At 47.4% G+C, this 23288-nt stretch overlaps 1 protein-coding gene and 1 long non-coding RNA gene across 2 annotated transcripts in view; one reads left to right on the forward strand and one right to left on the reverse strand.

Moving 5' to 3' along the window:
* LOC129331199 (uncharacterized) overlaps positions 1 to 23288 on the forward strand; it is a 66636-nt gene that overhangs the window by 34995 nt on the left and 8353 nt on the right. The gene's annotated exons all lie outside the window — the stretch shown is intronic.
* IL12RB1 (interleukin 12 receptor subunit beta 1) overlaps positions 4207 to 23288 on the reverse strand; it is a 32068-nt gene continuing 12986 nt past the window's right edge. The window contains exons 5-15 of the mRNA XM_054981608.1: positions 22510 to 22564; positions 21834 to 21944; positions 21613 to 21695; positions 12316 to 12535; positions 10224 to 10400; positions 9919 to 10023; positions 8603 to 8758; positions 8238 to 8381; positions 8051 to 8147; positions 7005 to 7089; positions 4207 to 4985 (exon numbers count right to left, since the gene is read on the reverse strand). Of these exons, the coding sequence (XP_054837583.1) occupies positions 4545 to 4985; positions 7005 to 7089; positions 8051 to 8147; positions 8238 to 8381; positions 8603 to 8758; positions 9919 to 10023; positions 10224 to 10400; positions 12316 to 12535; positions 21613 to 21695; positions 21834 to 21944; positions 22510 to 22564 (1674 nt within the window). The 3' untranslated portion in view covers positions 4207 to 4544. The remainder of the gene's footprint in view (positions 4986 to 7004; positions 7090 to 8050; positions 8148 to 8237; positions 8382 to 8602; positions 8759 to 9918; positions 10024 to 10223; positions 10401 to 12315; positions 12536 to 21612; positions 21696 to 21833; positions 21945 to 22509; positions 22565 to 23288) is intronic.

A 23288-nucleotide genomic window follows, 5' to 3' on the forward strand; every position in this document is an offset into this window, starting at 1 on the left:
TCCTGTTCAGATGAGTGAAGCTGTTGTGATGGAGGCTAAGGGTCAGGGTTGGAGGCAGTCCTACAGATATGAGGGGCCAAGGCTATTAAGGGGTTTCAATGTGATAGCCAAAACCTTGAACTGAGACTGGTAACTGATGGGTAGCCCACAGAGTGAATGCAGAATGGGTTTAATATGCATGCTCCATCTATCTCCTGATAATCACGCTGGAGCATTCTGCACCACCTGGAGTCTCCGAGTTGACTTTGATAGGAGACAGATGTTAAGTGCATTACATAAGTCAAGACTCAATGTTACCATGCTGAAGATCCAGGTGGCCAGATCAGCTGTGTCATGGCCATCTTCCAGGCTAGACTAAGTTTGTAGAAGGAATTTTTTGCAGCTATGAGCCAAAACACACGTTAAGAAAAACCTAGGTTCAGCACGTGTTCTCTTACCTCAAGGTTTGCTGGGATCTGTAGGCGTCCTGGAAGCTTAAAGTTTAGCATTTACAGAGCAGCAAAAAGGGAAAGGGAAATACAGGCGCCTGTATTTTAAGCTTTAAGCTTCCAGGACGCCTTTAAGCTTCCAGGACGCTTGCAGATCCTTTAAGCTTCCAGGACTTTAAGCTTCCAGGACCCCTACAGATCTTTAAGCTTCCAGGACGCCTACTTTAAGCTTCCAGGACTCCTACAGATCCCGGCAAACCTTGAGGTAAGAGAACACGTGCTGAACCTAGGTTTTTCTTAACGTGTGTTTTGGCTCTACATTAACTTGTTTTTCTAGCAGCAGTGCCGTATCCAGTATAACCCCTAGGCCTTTAACTGAGTCTGCAAGGATCAGCTGAACCCCTCAAAAATGGGCAGAACAGAGTCCTCCAGTATCTCCCCTTCCCAACCAGCATCACTTCTCTCATGACTGGGATCAGTTTCAATTTGCTCTCAGCCAACTCACCCCAGCTGACAGGCAGTCTCTCTACTGCATCACCAGGGGATGCGGATAGAAAGATATGGCGCTGGGTGACATCCACATATTAATGACATCCAATTCCATAGCTACGAATCATTCCCAAAGGCTTTACATAGAAGTTGAATACCTTGGTGGATAAAGTACATTCTGTGGAATCCTGCAAGATAATTTCCACCCTGAAGACAGCTGGGGCTGTCGCGCAAATCTTGTGCGAGAAAATGCAATCTTCCGCGTTTTTTGCTCAATGTTCCGGCTCATTGTATTGTCGAAGGCTTTCACGGCCGGAGAACGATGGTTGTTGTGGGTTTTCCGGGCTGTATTGCCGTGGTCTTGGCATTGTAGTTCCTGACGTTTCACCAGCAGCTGTGACTGGCATCTTCAGAGGTGTAGCACCAAAAGTCAGAGATCTCTCAGTGTCACCAGTGTCCGGCTCATTGCGACTGAAGGTGAGCAGTGTGAAAAGGCCCCTGGTCTCCAACAGCACCCAACATCACCCTTTGAGTCTGTTCCATGAGGAATGACTTAGTTGTTTGTGTGCCTATAGTTTTCTTTCAAAATACTGGTGCTTCTACAACTTCCTTTAGACAGCTAGCAACAACTCACGTGATGTGAAACCTCAAGAGCTTGGGCAGATGGGGAAGGGGAACAGTTAGGGTCGCCAGGTTCCTTTATCCTCCTGGCAGGAGGGGGGGGGGGGAGACTCAACACGCATCTTTTTCAACGTCTTCGTGTTTGTGCTTCAGGAAGTGATGTCGTCTTGCAGGGGCCAAAAGTACAGGAGCTCCCTCAAGGTGGCGCAATCACATCCTTCCTGGGAGTGACATTGTTGCATTCCCCTGGGAGGCCTATTCCCCACCTTTCCCCCTGCTGGCCAGGTGAGGGGGGGCAGAAGGTGGGAGTGGGAAATCCCCTGCCCCCACTGGGGGACTTGGGATTCCTAGGAACAACACATTGTAGTGGACTTTTAAAAAATCCTTTACACCAAGCAGAGCAGATGAATGTTTGCAACAGCCAACACTCTTAGCTAGTATTCTTGCCAGACATCAGGTCACCAGTCAGGAATGTGGTCAGCTGTATTGTGGAGGCCATCTCTTTTTCCCTGTTATGGAAACCATTTAGCAGAGCTTTTTTTCTGGGGAAAGAGGTGGTGGAACTCAGTGGGTTGCCCTTGGAGAAAATGGTCACATGGCTGGTGGCCCCGCCCCCTGATCTCCAGACAGAGGGGAGTTGAGATTGCCCGCCATGCGGGCAATCTCAACTCCCCTCTGTCTGGAGATCAGGGGGCGGGGCCACCGGCCATGTGACCATTTTCAAGAGGTTCCGGAACTCCGTTCCCCCGCATTCCAGCTGAAAAAAAGCCCTGCCATTTAGTAATTGGAATTGGTCACAATTGGAAGAGCTATAAAAGTAGAGTACTAAAAACTGGATAGCTAAAATTTGGCATTGATCAAAATTGATGCTGCTGACAGAATTAGTACAATTAAAAGAACTGTCAATTAAAGTACAATCTTACAACTTTACAATTAAAGGACAATTATTTTGCAGATTGCTGGCAACCATTCAACTCATTTTTGTATGAAAAATTACATCTTTCTGTGGATCTATTTAATTGAGCAATGTTTTTATGAATAAGGATAGGAATGTTTTTTCTAAATGATTATTGAGGTTTTCGAGGAACAAATCATAGAATCATAGGATTGGAAGGGACCTCCAGGTCATCTAGTCCAACCCCCTGCACAATGCAGGAAATTCACAACTACCTCCCCTCCCCACACCCTCAGTGACTCCTGCTCCATGCTCAGAAGACAGCAAAACACCATCAGGATTCCTATCCAAACTGGCCTGGAGAAAATTGCTACCTGACCCCAAGGTGGCAATGTTGGAAATAGCAATGTCTGGTGTACTGCAGCAGCAAGAAGGAAGAAGAGCCTACCATGCAGGGGGCAGCAAGGATCACTTAGTTAGGACAGTGAGAGCAGCACCTCTCTTGTTTCCTGGGGGTCAGGATTGGGCTAAACAGGGCAATATCCTGCTTCCTATTGGGCTAAACAGGGCAATATCCTGCTTCTTCTCTCTCCTGCCACACTTCTCTCTCTCTGCAAGATGTAGTCAGATAGCTAGGATCTCTCTCCCTTTTTTCCCTCAAGTATGTAACTTCCTCAAATAAAACTTTTGCCTCTTTAATCAGCACAGCGTAGTTCCACTGCATTATTTATACTCACTCCATTAGGCAATTGGCCTTACCCTGGGCATATAAGAAGGGGCCACGAGAGCTAAGCCCTCCGTCTCATGATCTGACTGGTTTGCTTGAAAAATGAGAATGAATTGTTGCCACCTGCCACAAACTAGTTATATATGAATTATTTATAGGCAGTAGTAGCATTCTAGAAGGTATATTGTCTACTTTTCCTTCCTTAACTAATTAATGTATTTTTGTAAATTATATGTAATAGAAAATAATATATAAATGGGGGAGAAGGAGGTCCACAAGAGTAGGGCTGGCTGGCATCAGAGTTTGGGCTGGTTGGGAGCCTGCAGAGGCCCCACCACCAGCTACTGGAAGAGGCACCACTAAAGAATTCCAGAAAGGCAGGAGGAAAAAATCCAGATGCTCATGGTGTCTGGAAGATGAGCACATTTTTACCCTGACAGAAGCTTTCATAGATGAAAGTTCACACGAAAACAAAAATGAGCTTGCCTTTGTGGCAAAAGGTGGGAGATGGTGGGCAGTTTGCTCCACAACTCATCAGCCACGTCCAGAGGAATTTCCCTTCCCCTTCTCTTTTATTTTATTTTGGTAACAGTCAGCCTAATGATGACTTCTGGTGTACTTGAAAGATTGCGCCCTGCGGGTTGGTCCAAGTAAAAGGTATTGTTTGGATTGCGTTCTGTTTGGGGGACTCTGTTCCTGGTGGATGCCAAGCCACGATTGTTTGGCTCTCTCTAAACCCAGCATTGCTGCGAGTCGCAAGAGCACTGGAGAGATGCATTGAACACCCTCCAATACAGCTGCTGCTGAGGAGGAAGTGAGGCATTACTGGAGGGACAAGAAGGGAAGTCGCAGTGGAAGGCTCCATGAATACAAGAGGTTGAGAGCCAAGCTACAAGTGATGAATGACACTTGAACGGCAAGTGAACAGACTCACGAGTTTTCCTCCCTGTTCACTTGCACTCCACTTGCACTCCACTCGATCACTACGTGGAGCGCAAGTGAACAGGGAGGAATACACGTGAGTCTGTTCACTTGCCGTTCAAGTGTCATTCGTCACTTGTAGCTTGGCCCTGAGTCTTTTGCTCCAGCAGAAAATTCCTTGCACCATAGCAGAGTGCCACTGCTAGTGGAACAGGTTTGACCCTGTGTGCTCTAGGGCTTATAAAAACCTACATGGTGAAAGGGGGAGAGAGAGAGAGATTTTGCTAAGAATGGATCAGTGGCAAGCAAGAAGAGAAGGCTGCTAAGATGGGATCTCATGGTTTGGAAACAAAAAGGCTGTAGTTTTTCAGGACAGCTGCTGCCTTTATCGCATTCCTCCAGCTTGGTTTCTGTTCAAGCCAGCAAGGCAGTGCTGCTGATGCCCGTAAGAAATGGAACGGCCTTAGGCTGAAGCCCCAGAACTGCCCCCTCCACCACTGTCCCTAGTCACCACCACTGTATCCAGCAGCATCAAGGACAGCGGGGCTGGTGCCTGAAGAGGGGCTGTGCTGTCTACAACCTTTACATCATTTGGAGAGAGCAGAGAGCCGCCTGCTCTCGCTTTAGAGGAGAAACCTGTGAATTCTCCCCATCCTTCTTGTCCTTGCTGGTCATCATCCGCGGGGTTCAGAAGCCCTTGGCTATTGTACTCCAATGGCAAGACAGTGGCAGAGCCCACCTGATCCTCCTTGGAAGGCAGAAATTCTTCCACTGCTCTGGCGCAGCCCAGGGAGTTCACCTTTGTGTTGGCAGATGGCTCTTCTTTGGATGGCAATTCTACAAGGAAAGGCTTGGTAGGGCTGCTGGACTCCAGAGGTTCTAGAAACCGCAGCTGTAGTTGCACCTGTGAAGGGCAGTGACGAGTTAGGGCCAGTAGAAGCTGGGGAACCATGTCATGCACTAGGGAGGGAAACCCTGGCCATTTCCACATGGCTTACCTTCCCTCGGAACGACCCAGAACATCACGCAAAAAACGCGGAAGATTGCGAGAAAACACGACCTTCTGCATTTTTTGCGCAATGTTTTGGGTCGTTCCGAGGGAAGGTAAGCCGTGTGGAAATGGACCCTATATTCACTCATTCTCCCTCCCCTTACTCAGCACTTTCTCTTCCCCTCCTCCCTAGGGGTAGCCTAGGCTCTGTTGGAATATATGTGTGTTGCAAGGTCTGACATTCAGTCATTATGGGGTTAATGTGTTTACCTACCATGCTATTGTTTAGATTGACCTGGAAAGGGAACCTGGCACAGAGCCAATAATCTGCAAGCCTGGGAAACTGAAGTGTGTTTGTAAACTATTATTGGTCAGGTGACTTTCTTTCTAGGGTCAAGAAGAAGGAGGAAGAAGAAGATTCTCCATTCAGTTATCCCAGCTCTTTGTTTGTAACAAGTAGTAAGAATGTAGCTCTAGGTGTTTGTTATTTTTGTAGCAATCCTGTGAACCTTTTCCCTTTAGAAGTAAATGATTTTAAAAGCTAAACTCGTGTGCTGACTCTCTATTGATTCAAGATCCATTGCACCTCTGATTTAAAGCTATTTTTAACCTTTTTCCCAACAGGCTCAAGCTCCAGACAGTGTCTCAGTGGCTAGGCCACCCTGCCATTCCAACTGCCATCTCACCAGGGCCGATTCCAGACGGCCCTCCCCATCGTGAAATGTTGCGCGTCGTCGCACAGAAAACATGAAATATCGCGTTTTCTCGTGCGAGTTTTGCATGACGTCGCGCAAAACTCGTGCGAGAAAACGCGATATTTCACGTTTTCTGCGTGACGACGCGCGACATTTCGCGATGGGGAGGGCCGTCTGGAATCGGCCAAAATTTCATGAGATGTCTGTTGGCATTCTCCATTGGGGGCTGGGTTTAAGCCACCCCAAATTGTTTCTTTTTTTAAGTTTTGGGATTTTTATGGAAGCCTAGGGTTTTGTAGGAAATCTGTGTGTGGGCCCTGCAAGGGACTTTCATTGCAAGCAAGAAGCAGAGGTGCCATTGCCTTCCTTGGCAGAGTCTTCCTTTGTAGTCTCTCATCCAAGTACTGACCCTGCTTAGCTTCCAAGGTCTGATGAGGTTGGGCTATTCCATATCGTTCCAGCCCTCCATCTGTACCAGGTTTTTTGAGCCACATTCTGCAACCGTCAGAATTAAATATAAAGAAGACAGACCAAAAATGGCCATGGCGCACAAAAACTAGAATGAGTTGCAATAGTTGCCCATTTTGAATGAGTTGAATCAGGGTTGGCATCTGCAGGTGGAGCAAACGGAGGGTCTATGGCTGCCACCAACACTGCTGCTCCATTTTTACAGGAGTAAGTTAGCAATGGCCCTGCTCTTTGATCCCTGTCCTCAGTGGAGCAAAATAGTAGAGTCCAGTAGCACCTTTAAGACTAACTAACTTTATAGTAGCATAAGCTTTTGAGGACCACAGCTCTCTTCATCAGATGCAACTGTATTGTAGCATAAGCTTTCAAGAACCACAGCTCTCTTTGTCAGATGCATCATCAGATACATCTGACAAAGAGAGCTGTGGCTCTCGAAAGCTTATGCTACAATAAAGTTGGTTAGTCTTAAAGGTGCTACCAAACTCTTTATTATTTTGCAACTACAGACTAACATGGCTAACTCCTCTGGATCTCAGTGGAGCAGAAACTGCAAGGAGGATGGAGCAGGCTGGTGAGAGGCCAGAGCATGGCACAATGACGTCACTTCCAGGAGTGATATCATACAGTCCCCAGAAGTGCTCCAGGGATTCGGGCTGGGCCAATTTGGGCCCCCAAACTGGCTGAACCAGCCTGGTGTGAAACCCAGGAGCACCTGGAAGCTGTGTCCAAGGAAACTGTGTTAGGCTCAGAACTTAATCTGGAGTCTCACCTGAGCTGTCTCGGTGGCAGTGTGGATCTTGACAGCTTCAGTGTTCGCAGGATCCGGCAGGGCCGAACACAGCACCTTCTTGGCCCTAGGAAAAAGCAGGGGGGTTAGCAAGAGAGATGCTTCAGGGGAGGAGCCTTGGCTTTGTGATGTGCCCACCTGTTCAAAGTACACATTTGCAGCCCTGTAGGGGGGACACTGCAATTATCCCCACATTATAGATTGGGGGGGGGGCTTTGATGAGGTGGATTCTCTCAGGCTACTTTGTGAGTCTGTGGCTGAGCTGAGAACTGGATCAGGCCACCTCCAGCTGGTACACTCACCTCTCCGCCCCCCCCCCCCGCCCCCAGCCATCTATAAAAAGAGGCCCAAGTTCCAACCTTTTGCCTGTTGAATTATCTAACTGCTTTGAAATGGATGGTCCTGGGGGTTGTAAAATACAAACACAGTGGCTCAGGAGTTCACTTGATGCTTTTGAGATGTGAGTTTGTTCTAGGTCGTTGCCAGCTTCCAGTTGCTCAGACCATTATGCCACCTGCTTTGATAAGGTTTCCTAGCCTTTCTGGGATCAGGATCGAACCCTTGGGGTGCAAGGCCAGTGCTCTGCCACTCAGCTATGGCTCCTCCTCTAAAAAGGAGTTCAGACTACTGGCCGTCTGGCTTACTCTTGCTTTCTCTGACTGGGGCTGATTCCGCACTCGTTGGATAATGCACTTTCAATGCACTTTATCAATCGTTTGAGGTGGATTTTTTGTTCCGCACACAAAAAAATCCGTTCCAAATGATCTATAAAGAGGATTGGAAGTGCATTATCCAATGTGTGTGGAATCTAGTAGCTCTCAGGCCTTTGCTCCCACAGGTTGTCTTTCATGAGAGATCAAAGTGGATGCCCTTGGCCGGCCCAGTCTTTGCTCTGCCCTTGAGGTATAGGCTCTCCCTGCTAAGAAATGGGTGGTTTAAGCACTTGTCTTATAATATCTAGCAATCTGTGCAGTTTAACAGGCAAGAGCCTCTGCTTCTTAGCAGTCACAGCTAGTAGCTCATTTCACCTTTTCTTGCCCAAACAGAAGATGCTTGTGGCAGTCAGGAGACCTCCGAAAATCCCCAAATACCAGAAACTCAGGGCCAAAGTCACTGTCTTGGGCTCTGTTGAGGGAGAAGAGAGTGGTTAGGAGGAACTGCATCTCCTGCTGCGACTGGGGTAGAAGAATTTCTCTGTGACCCTTGACAGCACACCTGGTGGACTGGTTAGGAAGTCCTGGAGGGCTTGGCAGGCATTTTCTCCTTCATCTGTAGAGGCCCAAACCCCAACCCGGTAGGTGGTCTCCGGCTGAAGGCCCACAATCGTGTAACGCGTTTCTGAGGCGTTGGCTTCACAGTCTGAACGATGGCAAAGAAAGACCTGTGAGAGGAGCACCGCCTGGACTTGCTGCCTCCTACGGGCCCCCCCAGTGGTTGGCTTCTTCCTGCTCTTGCAGGGCACAACACCACAAATGCAGAAGGTACAGTGCTGTCTGCTCTGTGCTGGCAACAAGCAGAGGCTACCTGGTGATTTCCGAGCACTCCTTCCCACTCCTCCTGGCCCAGGCCCCCATACTCACAGGTCATGTTCCTGGCCTGTTCATTTCTGTAGCAGATGATGTATTTCTTCAGGGCATTGGGGCATGCCGAGAGGGCTTTGGGGGGATCCCACCAAAGGATGGCTGAATTAGTTGTCTGGTCGGTCACATTGACCTGAATAGGGTCTTCGAGGGAAGCTGTGGCGGCGTGGGTGAGAGATGAAAAGAACAGCGGTTGGACATTGGCCCTCGAGTTGCTCAAAGTCCTCTCCCCAAGCAGCCCACCTGGGAACTAACTTGGCCACCACACAGGAGGAGTGACTGACCCAAACCCACCTCCCTCCGGACCATCCAAGTGAACAGCCAAATGGCTGTGCTCAGAGGAGCTGCCCGTTCCTGACCGCCTGCATTTACGGAAATATGAACTGGACATTTACGTGGATATAAGGGACTGCAGAGGCACTGCAGAGAAAGGGAAAACCAGGGGTGACTGGGAATGTGGGATACGAGCCTGTGTCAAACAAGAAACAATGTGTGAGTATAAAGATAAAGTGCAACTATAAGAGTGCCAGTTTGGTGTAGTGGTTAAGAGCACGGGACTCTAATCTGGAGAGCCGGGTTTGATTCCCCACTCCTCCACCTGAAGCCAGCTGGGTGACCTTGGGCTAGTCACAGCTCTCTCAGAGCTCTCTCAGCCCCACCCACCTCACAGGGTGTTTTGTTGTGGGGATAATAATGACATACTTTGTAAACCACTCTGAGTGGGCATTAAGTTGTCCTGAAGGGCAGTACATAAATTGAATGTTGTTGTTGTTGTTTATTTATTTATTTTATTTCAAATTTGTATTCCGCCTTCCCCGCAAGCGGGCTCAGGGCGGATACCAACATATTAAAATACAATTAAATTATTATTATTATTATTATTATTATTATTATTATTATTATTATTATTATTATTATAACAACTGCAGTTTGGTGACCAGACGTGGGTCTGCATGTTTTCTCCACTGTCTACAAGCAAAAGAAAAGGGCTGCACCAATGCAGAGTCCAGGAAGACAGGAAAAAAAGATGCAATGGGAGAAAAATTTTATTTATAATTATAGATCCCATTTTATTTATAATTATAGATAATTACAAATTATATTATTATAATTATGATTAAATAATTAAATTATTATACATAATTCCACATAAAAGAATTCTCCCACTGCACCGCGTTTTTCTTTCTCTTTTCCTGGATTCTCCACTCTCTTGCCAAGGAAATATCTATGCTACTGGCCAAAAGTGAATGGAACTTATTTTTATTTGATTTATAGGTCTAAAAAATTGTGCCCTGCAGAGCCAGCTGCATACTCACTGTTTCTAAAGAAAAGGTGTGTGAATGCAAAAGTCGACCAGGTTTCCTTTTCAAAATTGAAAGTGTGTACTGCGAGGCGGTAACATCTGTTGGGCTCCAGCGTTCCTAGAACATAAAACCAGACATTCTTGGGGAAAGCATCTCTGGTACACGTGTGAGGGGACGCAGACTATTTCTGCCGTGCCTTCCCAGAAGTGTGTTCTAAGGAAAGTGGATTGGGCCTGCCAGTTTTCTGATGCTTGCAGAGGAGCCTGTTCATTGAGGAGGCCAGGGGAGGGGTCCCCACTCCGAAAGGGAAGCATTACCTGAGCTGCTGCCAGTGGTGCTGGCGTCAAGCTCTTCCTCAGTGCATGGCTTTTCTTGGATGGCCTCACCCAGGGGCTGCTCCTCAAAGCAGTAGATCTCTGTGGATGTCTTTACCGGCCACTGGACAGTCAGGCGCTTGCCAGACAGACTGCTATTCAGGAAGGGGAGACCTGGAGCTGAGAACCAGGAGAGAAAGGAAGGGGAAGCTGAGGATGAGTGGCAGCATCTGGTTGGCTCAGAAGCAGACTGGTAGCCAGAGCTGCTCACCCACAGGGGCTGGAAATGGATCCCGTGGCTCTGCAGACCTTGGATTCCTTGTGATACAAATACTCAGGGCTTTTTTTCAGCTGGAACGTGGTGGAACGGAGTTCCGGAACCTCTTGAAAATGGTCACATGGCTGGTGGCCCCGCCCCCTGATCTCCAGACAGAGGGGAGTTTAGATTGCCCTCTGTGCTAAACTCCCCTCTGTCTGGAGATCAGGGGGCGGGGCCACCAGCCATGTGACCATTTTCTCCGAGGACAACCCACTGAGTTCCGGCACCTCTTTTCCCAGAAAAAAAGCCCGGGTCCCGAAGATATGCAGTTCCCAGTCTGTTAAGGGCCTTAAAGGTTAACACCAACACTGTGAACTTGGCCCGGAATTCAACCAGGAGCCAGTGCAGCTGGTGCAGTACAGGTCGAGTATGTGTCCTAAACAGGGTTCCCACAAGAACACGCACTGCTGCATTCTGGACCAGTTGCCATCTCCAGGTCAGTTTCAAAGGTAGCCCTGCATAGAGTGAGTTACAGTAGTCCAATCTGGAGGTGACGGTTGTGTGGATCACTGTAGCTGGGTCCTGGTTGGAGAGGTAGGGAGCAAGTTGCCTGACCTGCTGAAGATAGAAAAACACAGTTCTGGCAACCAATGAGACCTGGGCCTCCACAGATAAGGAGGCATCCAGAATCACCCCCAGATTCCTCACCATTGACGCAGGCATCAAAGGTGCCCCGTCTAAGGCTGGAAGCTGGATTCCCAAACTCAACAACCCCCGATCCAGATACAGGACCTTCGTCTTCACAGGATTAAACTTCTGCCAACTCTGCGTCATCCACACAGTCACAGTGTCCAAAGCCCTCGCCAAAACATCTGGGGCGGCATCCGGCCGGCCGCCCATTAAAAAATACAATTGGGTGTCATCAGTATATTGATGTCACCCCAGTCTGAAACTTCGGGCTTACTGGGCAAGGGGGCGCATCTAGATATTAAATAGCCTTGGGGAAAGAATCGCCCCTCGAGGAACAGCACATACCTGAGGGTACCTTGGCGACATCTGCTCCCCAAGCGCCTCCCTCTGGCCCCGACCGTGGAGAAAAGAGACCAGCCATTGCAAGGGGGCCCCACATACCCCCACATTGGCGAGGCTGTGGGTCAGAAGGTTATAATCGACCGTGTTGAATGCTGCCGTCAGAGCCAATAACACCAGCAGCTCTGACCTGCCTCAATCCAAATGCTGATGAAGATCATCTGTGAGGGTGACCAGCGCCATCTCCAGCCCGTGGCCAGGGCAGAAGCCGGACTGAAATGGATCCAGGACTGAGGAGTCATTCAGGAATACCTGCAGCTGTTCCGCCACCACCTGCTCAATCACCTTACCCAGGAACAGGAGATTTGAAACCGGGCGGTAACTGGACGGATCAGTGGGGTCCAAAGGTGGCTTCTTCAGAAGGGGCCTTACCACTGCCTCTTTCAGTGCTCCAGGGAACACGCCCGAGCTCAAAGATAAATTAATTATCTCCACCAATGGGTTGATGCATTCAGTAAGGTATGTGGGAATCCCTGAGACTGCTTGTATTTGGGCTCCGGGATGTCACGGCAAGTGCCCCACAGAGCCTACATGGGAAAATCTTTTGCCACTCTGCACAACTCCCAGAAGCCAGAAGAAGGGCTGCTAAGGTGGTAGCAGAAGACCAGGGGGGATCCCAGGAGGATAATCCAGGGAGGAGGGAGCCAGTCTCCATAACCTGCATTGCACCAAATGCAAAGTGAAGGGGAGGGGGGGGCGGAGATTCTGACAAAAGAGGGGTCTGGTCAGAAGGGTTTTCACACCCACCTGAATCTTGCTGCTGTGCTGGTGGGAGATGGAAGGTGTAAGGCGGCGGACTTCCAGCCTTGTTTGATGCTTGCAGAGAAATGTTATAGCCAGCCCCAGAAAGGGCGGTTTTGTACGAAGTTCTGTGGCTTTCCGTCGCATAGACGCTCTCCTTACAATTGCACGGTAGCAGGATGAATGCCAGGCGATACTCCACCTCCCCTTGTTCCATGCTGGGTTTCTGGGGGACGGAGAGAGGAAAGGGGGCTTGAACCGACTGGTCCCGTTTTCCTTTCTACTTCTGTTCCAGCTTCTCACTGGCCCTACAAGGCCTCTATGAACTGCTTTGCATTTACAAAGTGGGTTGCAGTCTCTGACTCAAGTCTTGCTTTCCCAACAGCCTTGCAAAGCACTTCTTCCAGGCAGCAGATGAAGAAATGAGCAGTGCTGATGATGGGTAGCTATGCAAAGGTTACCCACACATACATGTGCTTCCATTTGTAGAAACTACCTGCATGCTTTTAGTGTATCTCTACTAGGGTTGCCAGTCTCCAGGTGGAGCCTGGAGATATCCCAGAATTATCACTGTTCTCCTCCAGTCTATGGAGATCAGTTCGCCTAGAGAAAATGGCTGCTTTGGAGGGTAGACTCTATGGCACTTTACCTTGCTGCCCCCCCTCCAAACCCAGTCTTTCCAGGCTCCACCCCCTAAATATCCAGGAAGTTCCCAATCTAGAGGTGCCAACCCTAGCCTCTACTATCTTGAGGTCTAGAAACATGCTCTGGTTTTTTGAAAAATGAAAGCTGATGTTGAAATTCTGGCAGTGACTTGTAATGTAGCTGATGTGCCTCTTGAGGATTGAAAACTTTAGTTTGTCTTTGTGCTTTTAGGAAGCAAGATTCTCTGACCCTTGAAATCCCTGAAGAAGGGTTCTTATTTTCTCTCAGCAGCTGTATGACCTATTAGCATGCTGGGTGGCAGTGGCAGGAAGTGGGGAGTCATTTATGCACTAGCAATTTGATCTGGACTGGGCGCTGTTGGGAAGTGGGTTTTTCATTCCCAGCTCAGGCACCATAAAACTTCCTTATTGTTCATTGTTTATTTGGGTCTTGGTGGGAAGACTGTGGCCAAACCCACAGAGCGCTGATGGGGTCCACAAAGATCCTCCTAAGCTGGGCAGGCTCCCAGTGAAGAGCTTTCTGTTCTCACGAATGGGGGTTGGGAAGGAAAGGACTCCCACAAGGGAGTTGGCAGGGCTTTTTTTCTGGGGAAAGAGGTGGTGGAACTCAGTGGGTTGCCCTTGAAGAAAATGGTCACATGGCTGGTGGCCCCGCCCCCTGATCTCCAGACAGAGGGGAGTTGAGATTGCCCGCCACGTGGGCAATCTCAACTCCCCTCTGTCTGCAGATCAGGGGGTGGGGCCACCAGCCATGTGACCATTTTCAAGAGGTTCCGGAACTCCGTTCCACCGCGTTCCTGCTGAAAAAAAGCCCTGGGAGTTAGGAAACCCACATGCAAGCACAGATGAAGCCTCTCAGTTGCTTATTGAGGGTGGGATTGACACCACCCACATCAGCACCATTCTCCTTGCCCCAGTGCCTGTGGTTGTCTTCCTCACACACTGGTGGCAGTGGAGAGTGCCCTCAAGTCAGAGTTTACTTATGGCGACCCCTGGTGGGGTTTTCATGGCAAAAGACTAACAGAAGGGGTTTGCCATTGCCTGCCTCTGCAACCCTGGTCTTTGTTGGAGGTATCCCGTCTAATTACTAACCAAGGCTGACCTTGCTTAGCTTCTGAGATCTATCCAATAAAGTGGAAAACCACGACTGGAGGATGAGAATTTAAGATACCCCCAATTCAAGTTAGAAGAATAATTTATAATAATTTAATTATTTTAAACTGACAAGTGCTCTAATAAATTAATAAATATATAAATACAGAAGAATAAATACCAAATATATACAGACTACTCCTATTGTATCAAATATGTGCAAATATACATGGAAGGAATCCCATATGACAGCCAAAAACAGTTCTCTCCACTGCGGTTTAAAAATAACGTACCAAACTTTTTTCTTTTAAAAATATTTTCTTTTTTTCTTTTTTCTTTGTAGGCGCAGCTCAAGAAGCAATGCTGGGAAACCGTCCAATCAGGTACGTATCCACAGTAACAAAAGCTGTTGAATGAGGAAATATCTTTGCTCTTTCTGTTTTACAGATGATGCTGTGAAGGTCGGAGCACCCAGGACAGGCGCTACCCCTCCACCCAACACAGGGCCGGCTACAATTCTCAATGTTTCATCCATGGACTTCTTCAGGGGCAACTTAGAGGCTCACCTAATAATTCATCACGTAGAATATTATTCTCTTACAAAGCTTATAGCTTATCCCATATGGTGGCTAAAAGAAACACTGCCTGAAATTACTAGTCATGTATACATGTAGCTCAGTAATTATACATCTATAAAGTTTGAAGGGGCTCATATCACAATACAAAATACATACACACTGTGATATATACAAATGTAATAAACCAATTTACAAATAACAAAAGAGGTTTATCTCATTGTTTAAACCATGTGGTTTTAAAGTATCTAAAATATGTATCCAATAGGTTTCCTTATGTAAGAGTTCTTTCTGAATCAACTTGGGAGATCCCTTACAGTGCAATCCTAAGAAGAGTTACTCCAGTCTAAGCTCATTGATTTCAATGGGCTTAGATTGGAGTAACTCTTCTTAGGATTGCACTGTTAGTAACTGAATGCAATACTGTGAACAAAAATTCATTCTCTCTGCCATGAGTACAGTTGAAATGTTCTACCATTGGTGCATCCACTACTCTATTTCGTATGAGTGACATATATTCAAATAGGTGAGTTCCCAGGGGGCGGGTAGTGCTGCCAATGTACAATAAATTGCACTTGCAAATAATCAAATAAACTACTGCAGAGGACTGGCACATCGTAAAGTGCCTAAGATGTAAGGTTACACTGGTGCTGGGGATAGTAAAATGATTCCCAGTCAAGGCCCGTGGGCCTAATTGGCAATGGCTACATCTAAAATAACCATAGGGATCGGTAGAGGTTGCTGTGCCAGATCTAAAGTCAGAATGCACAATTAGGTCATTTAAATTATGAGTTCTTCTTATACTGATAGACAAGTCGCCATTCGCAACCTTTTATATCACTAACTAATGACCAGTATTTGCAAACTGTTCTTTTAACAGAGTTGAACAGTGGTGTGCAATCTATAGCCTATCTAATTTTGTCCCAGCTTTCCCTGGGTCTATTCAAGAAGAGTTTGGATCTCTCTACCCCTGCAGCCCTTTGTTGTGCTCTCTCAATAATATCAAGTGGATAACCCCGGTTCTTAAAAGCCAACTCCATATTTTTCCTCTCCCTGTTATAACCAGCCTGTTCTGATGAATTACATTTTAACCTTAAAAATTGACCATAAGGAATATCGTTTTTAAGGTGCCTAGGGTGGTAAGAATTGTAAGCCAAATAAAAATTTCAGTCAGTGTTCTTCCTGTAAGGTCTCACACCAAGAACATTATCAGATTTGCGGTATACTACAACGTCTAGAGAATTAATTTTCACAGGATCTGCCTGCCAAGCAAAATGAATATGGTTATTAATTGAATTCATCCAGGTCCAGAAATGCTCTATTTCATTGAGTCCTTTAAAAATAATAAATAAATCATCAATGAAGTGGCGATACAAACAAATCCAGTCATGAAAAGGACTGACCACAGGGCTTTTTTTCAACAGGAACGCGGTGGAACAGAGTTCCGGAACCTCTTGAAAATGGTCACGTGGCTGGTGGCCCCGCCCCCTCGATCTCCAGACAGAGGGGAGTTGAGATTGCCCTCCGTGCTAAACTCCCCTCTGTCTGGAGATCAGGGGGCGTGGCCACCAGCCATGTGACCATTTTCTCCGAGGACAACCCACTGAGTTCCACCACCTCTTTCCCCCCCAAAAAGCCCTGACTGGCCATATTATTGAATACAGATTGGGCTTCTAAGTGTGCCATATATAAATTGGCAACACTCGGCGCCATGGCACAGCCTCCTTTGATTGCTACCTCCTTTGTTTGAAAAAAGAATTGGTCATAAAAATGAAAATAGTTTTTTTCCACAACTAAAACAAAAAGCTGCAACAAAAAAGTTGTGGGAGGAGATTGGTCTGGGCGAGCCCAGAGGGTCATTTCCGCCACTTCTCTCACATCCTCATGGGGTATTGACGTATCTCAAGCAGATACATCCATGATTATTAATACCTGATCTGGTTCTATGGATGTATTTTCAATCAGTAGCATAAGCTATCAGGTGCCATTTGAGATAAGCTATAAGCTTTGTAAGAGAATAATATTCTATGTGATGAATTATTAGGTAAGCTTCTAAGTTGTCCCTGAAGAAGTCCGGATGAAACATCGAGAATTGTGGCCGGCCCTGTGTTGGGTGGAGGGGTGGTGCCCGTCCTGGGTGCCCCAACATTCACAGCATTATCTGTAAAACAGAAAGAGCAAAGATATTTCATCATTCAACAGCTTTTGTTATTGTGGATATGTACCTGTTTGGACAGTTTCCCAGCACTGATTCTCAAGCTGTGCCTACAAAGAAAAAAGAAAATAAAAAAATATTTTTAAAAGAAAAAAGTTTGGTACGTTATTTTTCAACCGCGGTGGAGAGAACTGTTTTTGGCGGTCATATGGGATTCCTTCCATGTATATTTGCACATATTTGATACAATAGGAACAGTCTGTATATAGTTGGTATTTATTTTCCTGTATTAATATATTTATTAATTGATTAGAACACTTGATACTTTAAAATAATTAAATTATTATAAATTATTCTTCTAACTTAAGTTGGAGTGTCTTAAACTTTCACCCTCCAATTGTGGTTTTCCACTTCATTGGATAGGCTATATTTGGAGGAGTCTCTATTTTTGGTTAGCTTCTGAAATCTATCAAGATCAGGCTCACCCTGGACCATTTTGGGATTTTTTTTTAATGGTGCTTGCTAGATCACTATATTGTTGTGATGTTGCTATGATCTGTCAGCTAGGTCCTCTGAATTCCCAGCTTTCATTTTTAGCAAAGTAACTCTCTTGCTCTTTTTGTTGTGAAGGTATAAGGGGAAAGGTATATCTTTAGCCAAAAAAACTAGTGGCTTAGGTATTTTCCATATGGGGACTGACTTGTGTGGTTTCCCTGTTGCTCTTGTGGCTATCAGTACAGATCAATGGGGATGGGGCTGCCACATGGCAGACTTCCCTTTCCCTGTCCTTTGGCAATGGCCCCTCACTACCAGAGCTTTTCTACTTTGCTAAATCAGCAATTTAATATTGCTGTCTCATTATAACGTTATAACAATCTGTGTAACAAAGTCTTTAGCCCCTTGTGTTCTAAAGAGGTTCCTTTCCCTTTATAAGTCTACAACAAAAAGAGGCTAGGGACATACTTTAAAAAAATGAAAGCTAGGGATTCAAAGAACCTGATACACAGATTGTTATAACATTATAATTATATTAAATTGCTGATTTAAAAAACCAAAAAGCCCCCCGCAATGGTGGCGGGGATGGTTGTTGCAGGGATCCTGCTAAGTGAAACCTTATTGTCACTAGATAGTAAAGAGCCCAGTGTCCCCTTTAAGACTAACCAACTTAGCTTTCGAGAACCACAGCTCTCTTTGTCAGATGCACCTGACGATGCACTTTACATGTAAATATAATTTCTGTCTGAGCTCTCTGGTGATGTACTAACAAGAGTCATACTAGAGTTGCCAATTCTGGGTTAGGAAATTCCTGAAGATGAAGGGTGGAGTCTAAGGACGATGGAGTTTCTGGAAGGGAGGGAGCTTAGTGGTGTATAATGCTATGGAGTCCATCCTCCAAAGCAGCCATTTTCTCCAGGGGAATTGATCTCTGTAGGCTGGCGATCAGCTGTAATTCTGAGAGATCTCCAGGCCCCACCTAGAAGTTGGTAACCAGAGACCAAATACTTATACCATTAAAAAATGGTAGGAAGATGGATTAAGAAGGGGAATGATAGCGGTAGAGGTTTCCAGCATGCAGAAATCTCCAAGCTTGCCCAGTCCTTGGCACACCCAATTAGAAGGACGGCCATTAGCAGCAGATCTTCCTGGGCCTGCCAATCACAAAAGCCGCGGCCAGCTGGAGGAGGCAACCTTGTGCAAGAGAGGCCCCAAGAATCCAGTTGCTCTACATCTGCTTCTTATGTTTCCAAAGCAGAATGCAGCAGAATTAGGGACTCTAAAAGAGGCATCAACAACTGGAGCCACTGATCAGGAGGGGGGAGTGTTCCTTATATGGGGCAGCAAAATGCCTTGGGAGCAGGGTGGCGCTTCAGGCAGCGATACTCACTTGGAGGCTTAGGATCCTCCTGTGACTTTTCCAAGCACTGTTCTCCAATGTGGTGCCCACCCCACATAGGAAGAGCCCTTCCCTGGAGAGGCTGGTGGTGGGCAGGTGGTTCCAACCTTGAAAGAGCCACCACAGGAGGGACAGGCGGACAGGTCAGTTGTGAGCCTCTCTGAGGAGCGGGCTTCATGCTAGGAATGGAATTAAAGGGCCTGTCCTCTCCAACAACCCCCCACCCTTCTCCACAGCCTCTGCATTCTCATCCCAGCACCCAGGCAGCTGATGGGAGGAGAGCAAGCTGGCTGCAGAGAAGAGGGAGTAAAATCAGCACGGTGTACTGGTGAGAGGGTCCAACTAGGAACTGGTTTCAGGCGGGTAGCTGTGTTAGTTTGCAGCAGAAGAGGAAGAGTCAGGTCCAGTGGCACCTTAACAGACCTGTAAGATTTCCAGGGTGTGAGCTTTTGCAAGACAAAGCTCCCTTTGTCATACTGGGATCTGGGAGACCCAGGTTCAAAGCCCCACTCTGCCATGGATCCTTGCAAGGGTGACCATGGGCCTATCATGCACTCTCAGACTGTCCTGCCTCACAGGGTTATTATGAGACCAAAATGGAGGAGATGGATGTAAACTGCTTTGGGTCTCCATTGGGGAGGAAGGCGGGGCATAAACCACCATCACCACTGTCAGAAGAGGAGTCCTAGCACTAGCACTAGCACTAGCACTAGCACTAGCACTAGCACTGTCCCTTACTCAGGTTTCAGAGGGGAAACCAAAGAGTTGGAAAGATAGAGAGGTCAGGGGGATCAGTTCACGCTTTTATCTTTACTGCCCTGGCACTATCCTTTGAAGCGTAGAATGCTATTCTCAGGGACTTCCTCTTTGTGATACCACAGCTGCCTCACTTTGTCACTGGTTGAATCCACATTCACCCATTACCCGCATGTTTATCGGATATCTTCCGTTTGCCTCCAATCCGCGATTTTTTCCTCTTCGTTCACATTCCTGCTTCCAATCCGTCTTTCTCGCGCGTCCCTCCGGTCACACGGCCACTCGAAAACCGCTTTTTTGGGCGGGACCTTTTTTTCCCCGCCCATTTTTTTTAAATTTTTTTGAGCGCACTTTTCCGTTATTTCGATCTTGCCTTATAAAGAAACATCATTGAAGATAATGATGCCTCTCTTTCCCCCACTGACAGCACTGATGGCTCTCTCCCGTTTCTTTTTTGGAAATTTGGAAGCATATGGGAAGCTTTCGTGGGCATTTCCTATGCAGGACAGTTCAGTGCCTGAATTTTACTGAAGTTTCACTTTCTTGGAGTGTCATTATTTCGATATTTCATAATTTCGATATTACAGTAATATAAAATAAAAAAAATAAAAAACAGTTAAAAAGGAAGTTTTGCAAGTCTGTTCTGAGGGTGGATTCACCCCAAAATGATTTTTCAAACTACCAGATTTGATTCAGAAACAGCATAATCAATAAATCCAATGCTATGAAGTCAAAAACAGTCTTTTGCAGACTACGGAGCACTTGCAAGTTGGATCAGCCAATAGGAACTCTCGGAACGGCCGGAGAGACAGGAAGCGGGGTGGTTTTTAAAAAAACCGCATAAATTGTGCATTGGCCCGTTCACGGCCACCGTGAAACTCCCGTTGAAAACCTGTGACCACATATTCGGGAGAAATGCGAATGAAATGCGTCTGTTTAATGAGGTAATGTGACCGGCACTCGGGATTGCGTGGGGAATGCGGGGAACATGCGACTTAGAATGAGTAATGTGGATTTGACCACTCTCTCCAGCTTTCCATCTTGCACCATGGATGCAGGACCTCCTGTCCCGCTATCCATTGGCATCCTTAGACTAGGTAGCAAGGCAGGGATCTCTCGCTCCTCTTTCCTACACAATCAAGCACTCATTTCTTTTCTAAAGCTTAACCAAGGCTCTGAGTGTAAGTTTGTTTCTCTCGCGCGCACACATTCACAACGCAAGCTCCTACAACCCACGTTTCTCTGCTTACTGTTCGCTCTGTTAACAATCACAGCAGCAAACTCACAGGGAAAGAGCAAGCTGGCCACAGCAGGGAGGTGGGGTGCCTTTACTTCCCCTTCTCCACAGCCAGCTCACTCTCCTCTGGGCACCCAGTCCTCCTTTTGCTACCTTCTCAGAGCGGAACCACAAGTGACAAACGGCACAGGTTGGGCACTTGCCAGCTTCCCTCAAGTTTTGATGGGAAATGTAGGCAGCTTGGCGGAATGTTGGACAAGTGACAGTTGAAGTCCATTGGACAGCAGTCAGAGAGCGAAGCTGCGAGACCAGGATGCCTACATTTCCCATCAAAACTTGAGGAAAGCTGACAAGTGTCCAACCTGTGCCTTTTGTCACTTGTGGTTCCGCTCTCAGTCTTTCCCTGATGTGAGGCAGAACCTCCTTGGCCATAGCTGCAAACCCTGTGCCAGAAACAATAAGGGAGCAATGGTGGGGATACAACCCCCACCCCCACATGCTCAGAAGGAGCCTGAGAATGAAAACAAAAAGTATACAGTGGTAGGTGTGATATGAGTAGTTATATGTGTGTGTGTGCTTGGTGAGGTGGCACCCAGCAGTTGTGCAGCTCTTTTGGTTGATGGTAGTTGTGCCTATGGTCCCCCATAAGTTGCAGAGTGAGGATCGCTGCCCCAAGGCTTACAAGCCACAAAGGGCTGTCATGGGCATATTGAATGGGGCTCCAGAACAGCTGGCTTGCTGGGGCTGCTGGACTAGAGCCACATGCATCTGACCTCTCTGCCCCAGAAGAGCTCCTGCACTGGGTGCTACCCGAAGGGCAGCCCGATGTGCGTTGAAGCAGTCTACCTGTTGCGGCTACAATGGAAGCAATCCGCATGGGCCGCTTGGAGCCCACAGAGCCAGAGGCGTGCAAGCAGCCATCACGTTACCTCCCACTCCAGAGTCAGGTTCCTCAGGCCATCGCGACCCAGCTGCCCCACGGTGTAGGTCACGTAGGGACTTTCATGGATTTCTGGAAAGAGCAAAAGGCACCTGTTTGTCCCAAAAACGTTTCCCCTCTTGCACTGAAGTTTCCCTTTTTGCTTTATCCAGTCCAGTCCCAGCAGCAGCAGCAGCAGCAGCAGCAGAAACACACACAAAATCCACTCACCCGCAGGAACCATGATGGACTCGCTCCAGTCACTCCAGTGGCTGCTCCAATGGGATGTTCGGTACCGAATCTGCACCTCCTGAGCCATGTTTTTGTCCACGTGACACAGGACTGGTTAAAGCCAAGCAGAGCTGAGTTCACTACAGCAATGAAATCTTCTCAAGAGCCCAGAAACCGAACGTAAGAGGAGCCCTCTTGGCCAAAGAGCCATTAAGTCCCACATGCCACTGGGAAGCCCATGGCTACTCCTCTGTTTAGAGGTAGACTGCTACCAGACATGGAAGTTCTATTCAGCTCCCAGGGCAGTAACAGCAATTAAGCCTCGGTGTATTCCTTTAATCCTGTTGCAAAGCCCTTTAAGCCAGCTGCCTCTTGCAAGTCATATGGTAATAAGTAGGCTTGCCAACTTCTGGGGCAGGTGGCTGGAGATCTTCCAGAATTACAATTGATCTCCAGCCAACAGGGATCAGTTCTCTGGGAGGAAATGTCTGCTTTGCAGGGGGGGACTCTATGATATTGTACCCTGCTGAGGCCCCTCCCCTCCCCCAGTTCCACCCCCAAATCTCCAGGAATGTTCCAACCCAGAGGTGACAACCACAGAAATAAGTGCCATAAAAGAGTTACACTTCTCAAAGTTAGCCATTGCCTTTCCAAGGGTCTCAGGAAACTAACCTACCTACGAGTTGCGTGGCACTGCCGCCACCTGCTTCCTTCTCAGAATCACAGCTTCCCTGAAAGCAAAGTGGGCATCACTCAAAACCTTGAGAGGGCTGGTTATTGCTCTGCCAGGGGGCAGCCCTTGCTCAGAAGCCCAGAGACACCGGAATCCCTGGGGAACTTTGTAAGACCAGTGAAAAGGCTTGATTTGGGCAGACCTGGACAGGCAGGCGCATTGACAAAGGGAAAGGGGGGTGGCCCAAGCTAACCAAGACTGCCAGCGCAGGCGTATTTAGTTTCAAGTAGGTGCTACTGTTATCCAAGGACCTTGCCTTTCAGTCAGCATGGACAGGATCAGTCCTCGAGAAGCAAGCCTTGCTCAAGGCAGGAGGAGGGCTTGGAGCTGCAGTGAGATTTGGCACAGCCCACCAGTCTGCTTGCTTCTGGGCTCTCGAGCAATGCAGACTTCAACTTTTAGATTAGAAATAAACAGGATTTTTATCACGTTTCTTAGCCTGTACCTCTTTGCAGGAAACAGACCTTGCAAAACCTACCCTCCATTCTGCGAAGGAGGGAACCTACATGGCTGTTGGGGAGCCGTGTGGCCGGGCCCAGGAGTCAACCAGCACGTCTTGAGGAATTTTCCCTTCTCTTTTCAAACTTTGTTTTGTAACTTCCATCCTAATGAAGAGTTCTGGTGAACTCAAAAACTCATGCCCTGTTCTATGCCATGTGGTTGGTCCTATTATTATTATTGTTGTTTAATTTATAGACCGCCTTTCTCACTGAAATCCAAGG

This window comes from Eublepharis macularius, chromosome 5, assembly GCF_028583425.1.
Source record: "Eublepharis macularius isolate TG4126 chromosome 5, MPM_Emac_v1.0, whole genome shotgun sequence".
Classification (NCBI taxonomy): Eukaryota; Metazoa; Chordata; class Lepidosauria; order Squamata; family Eublepharidae; genus Eublepharis; species Eublepharis macularius.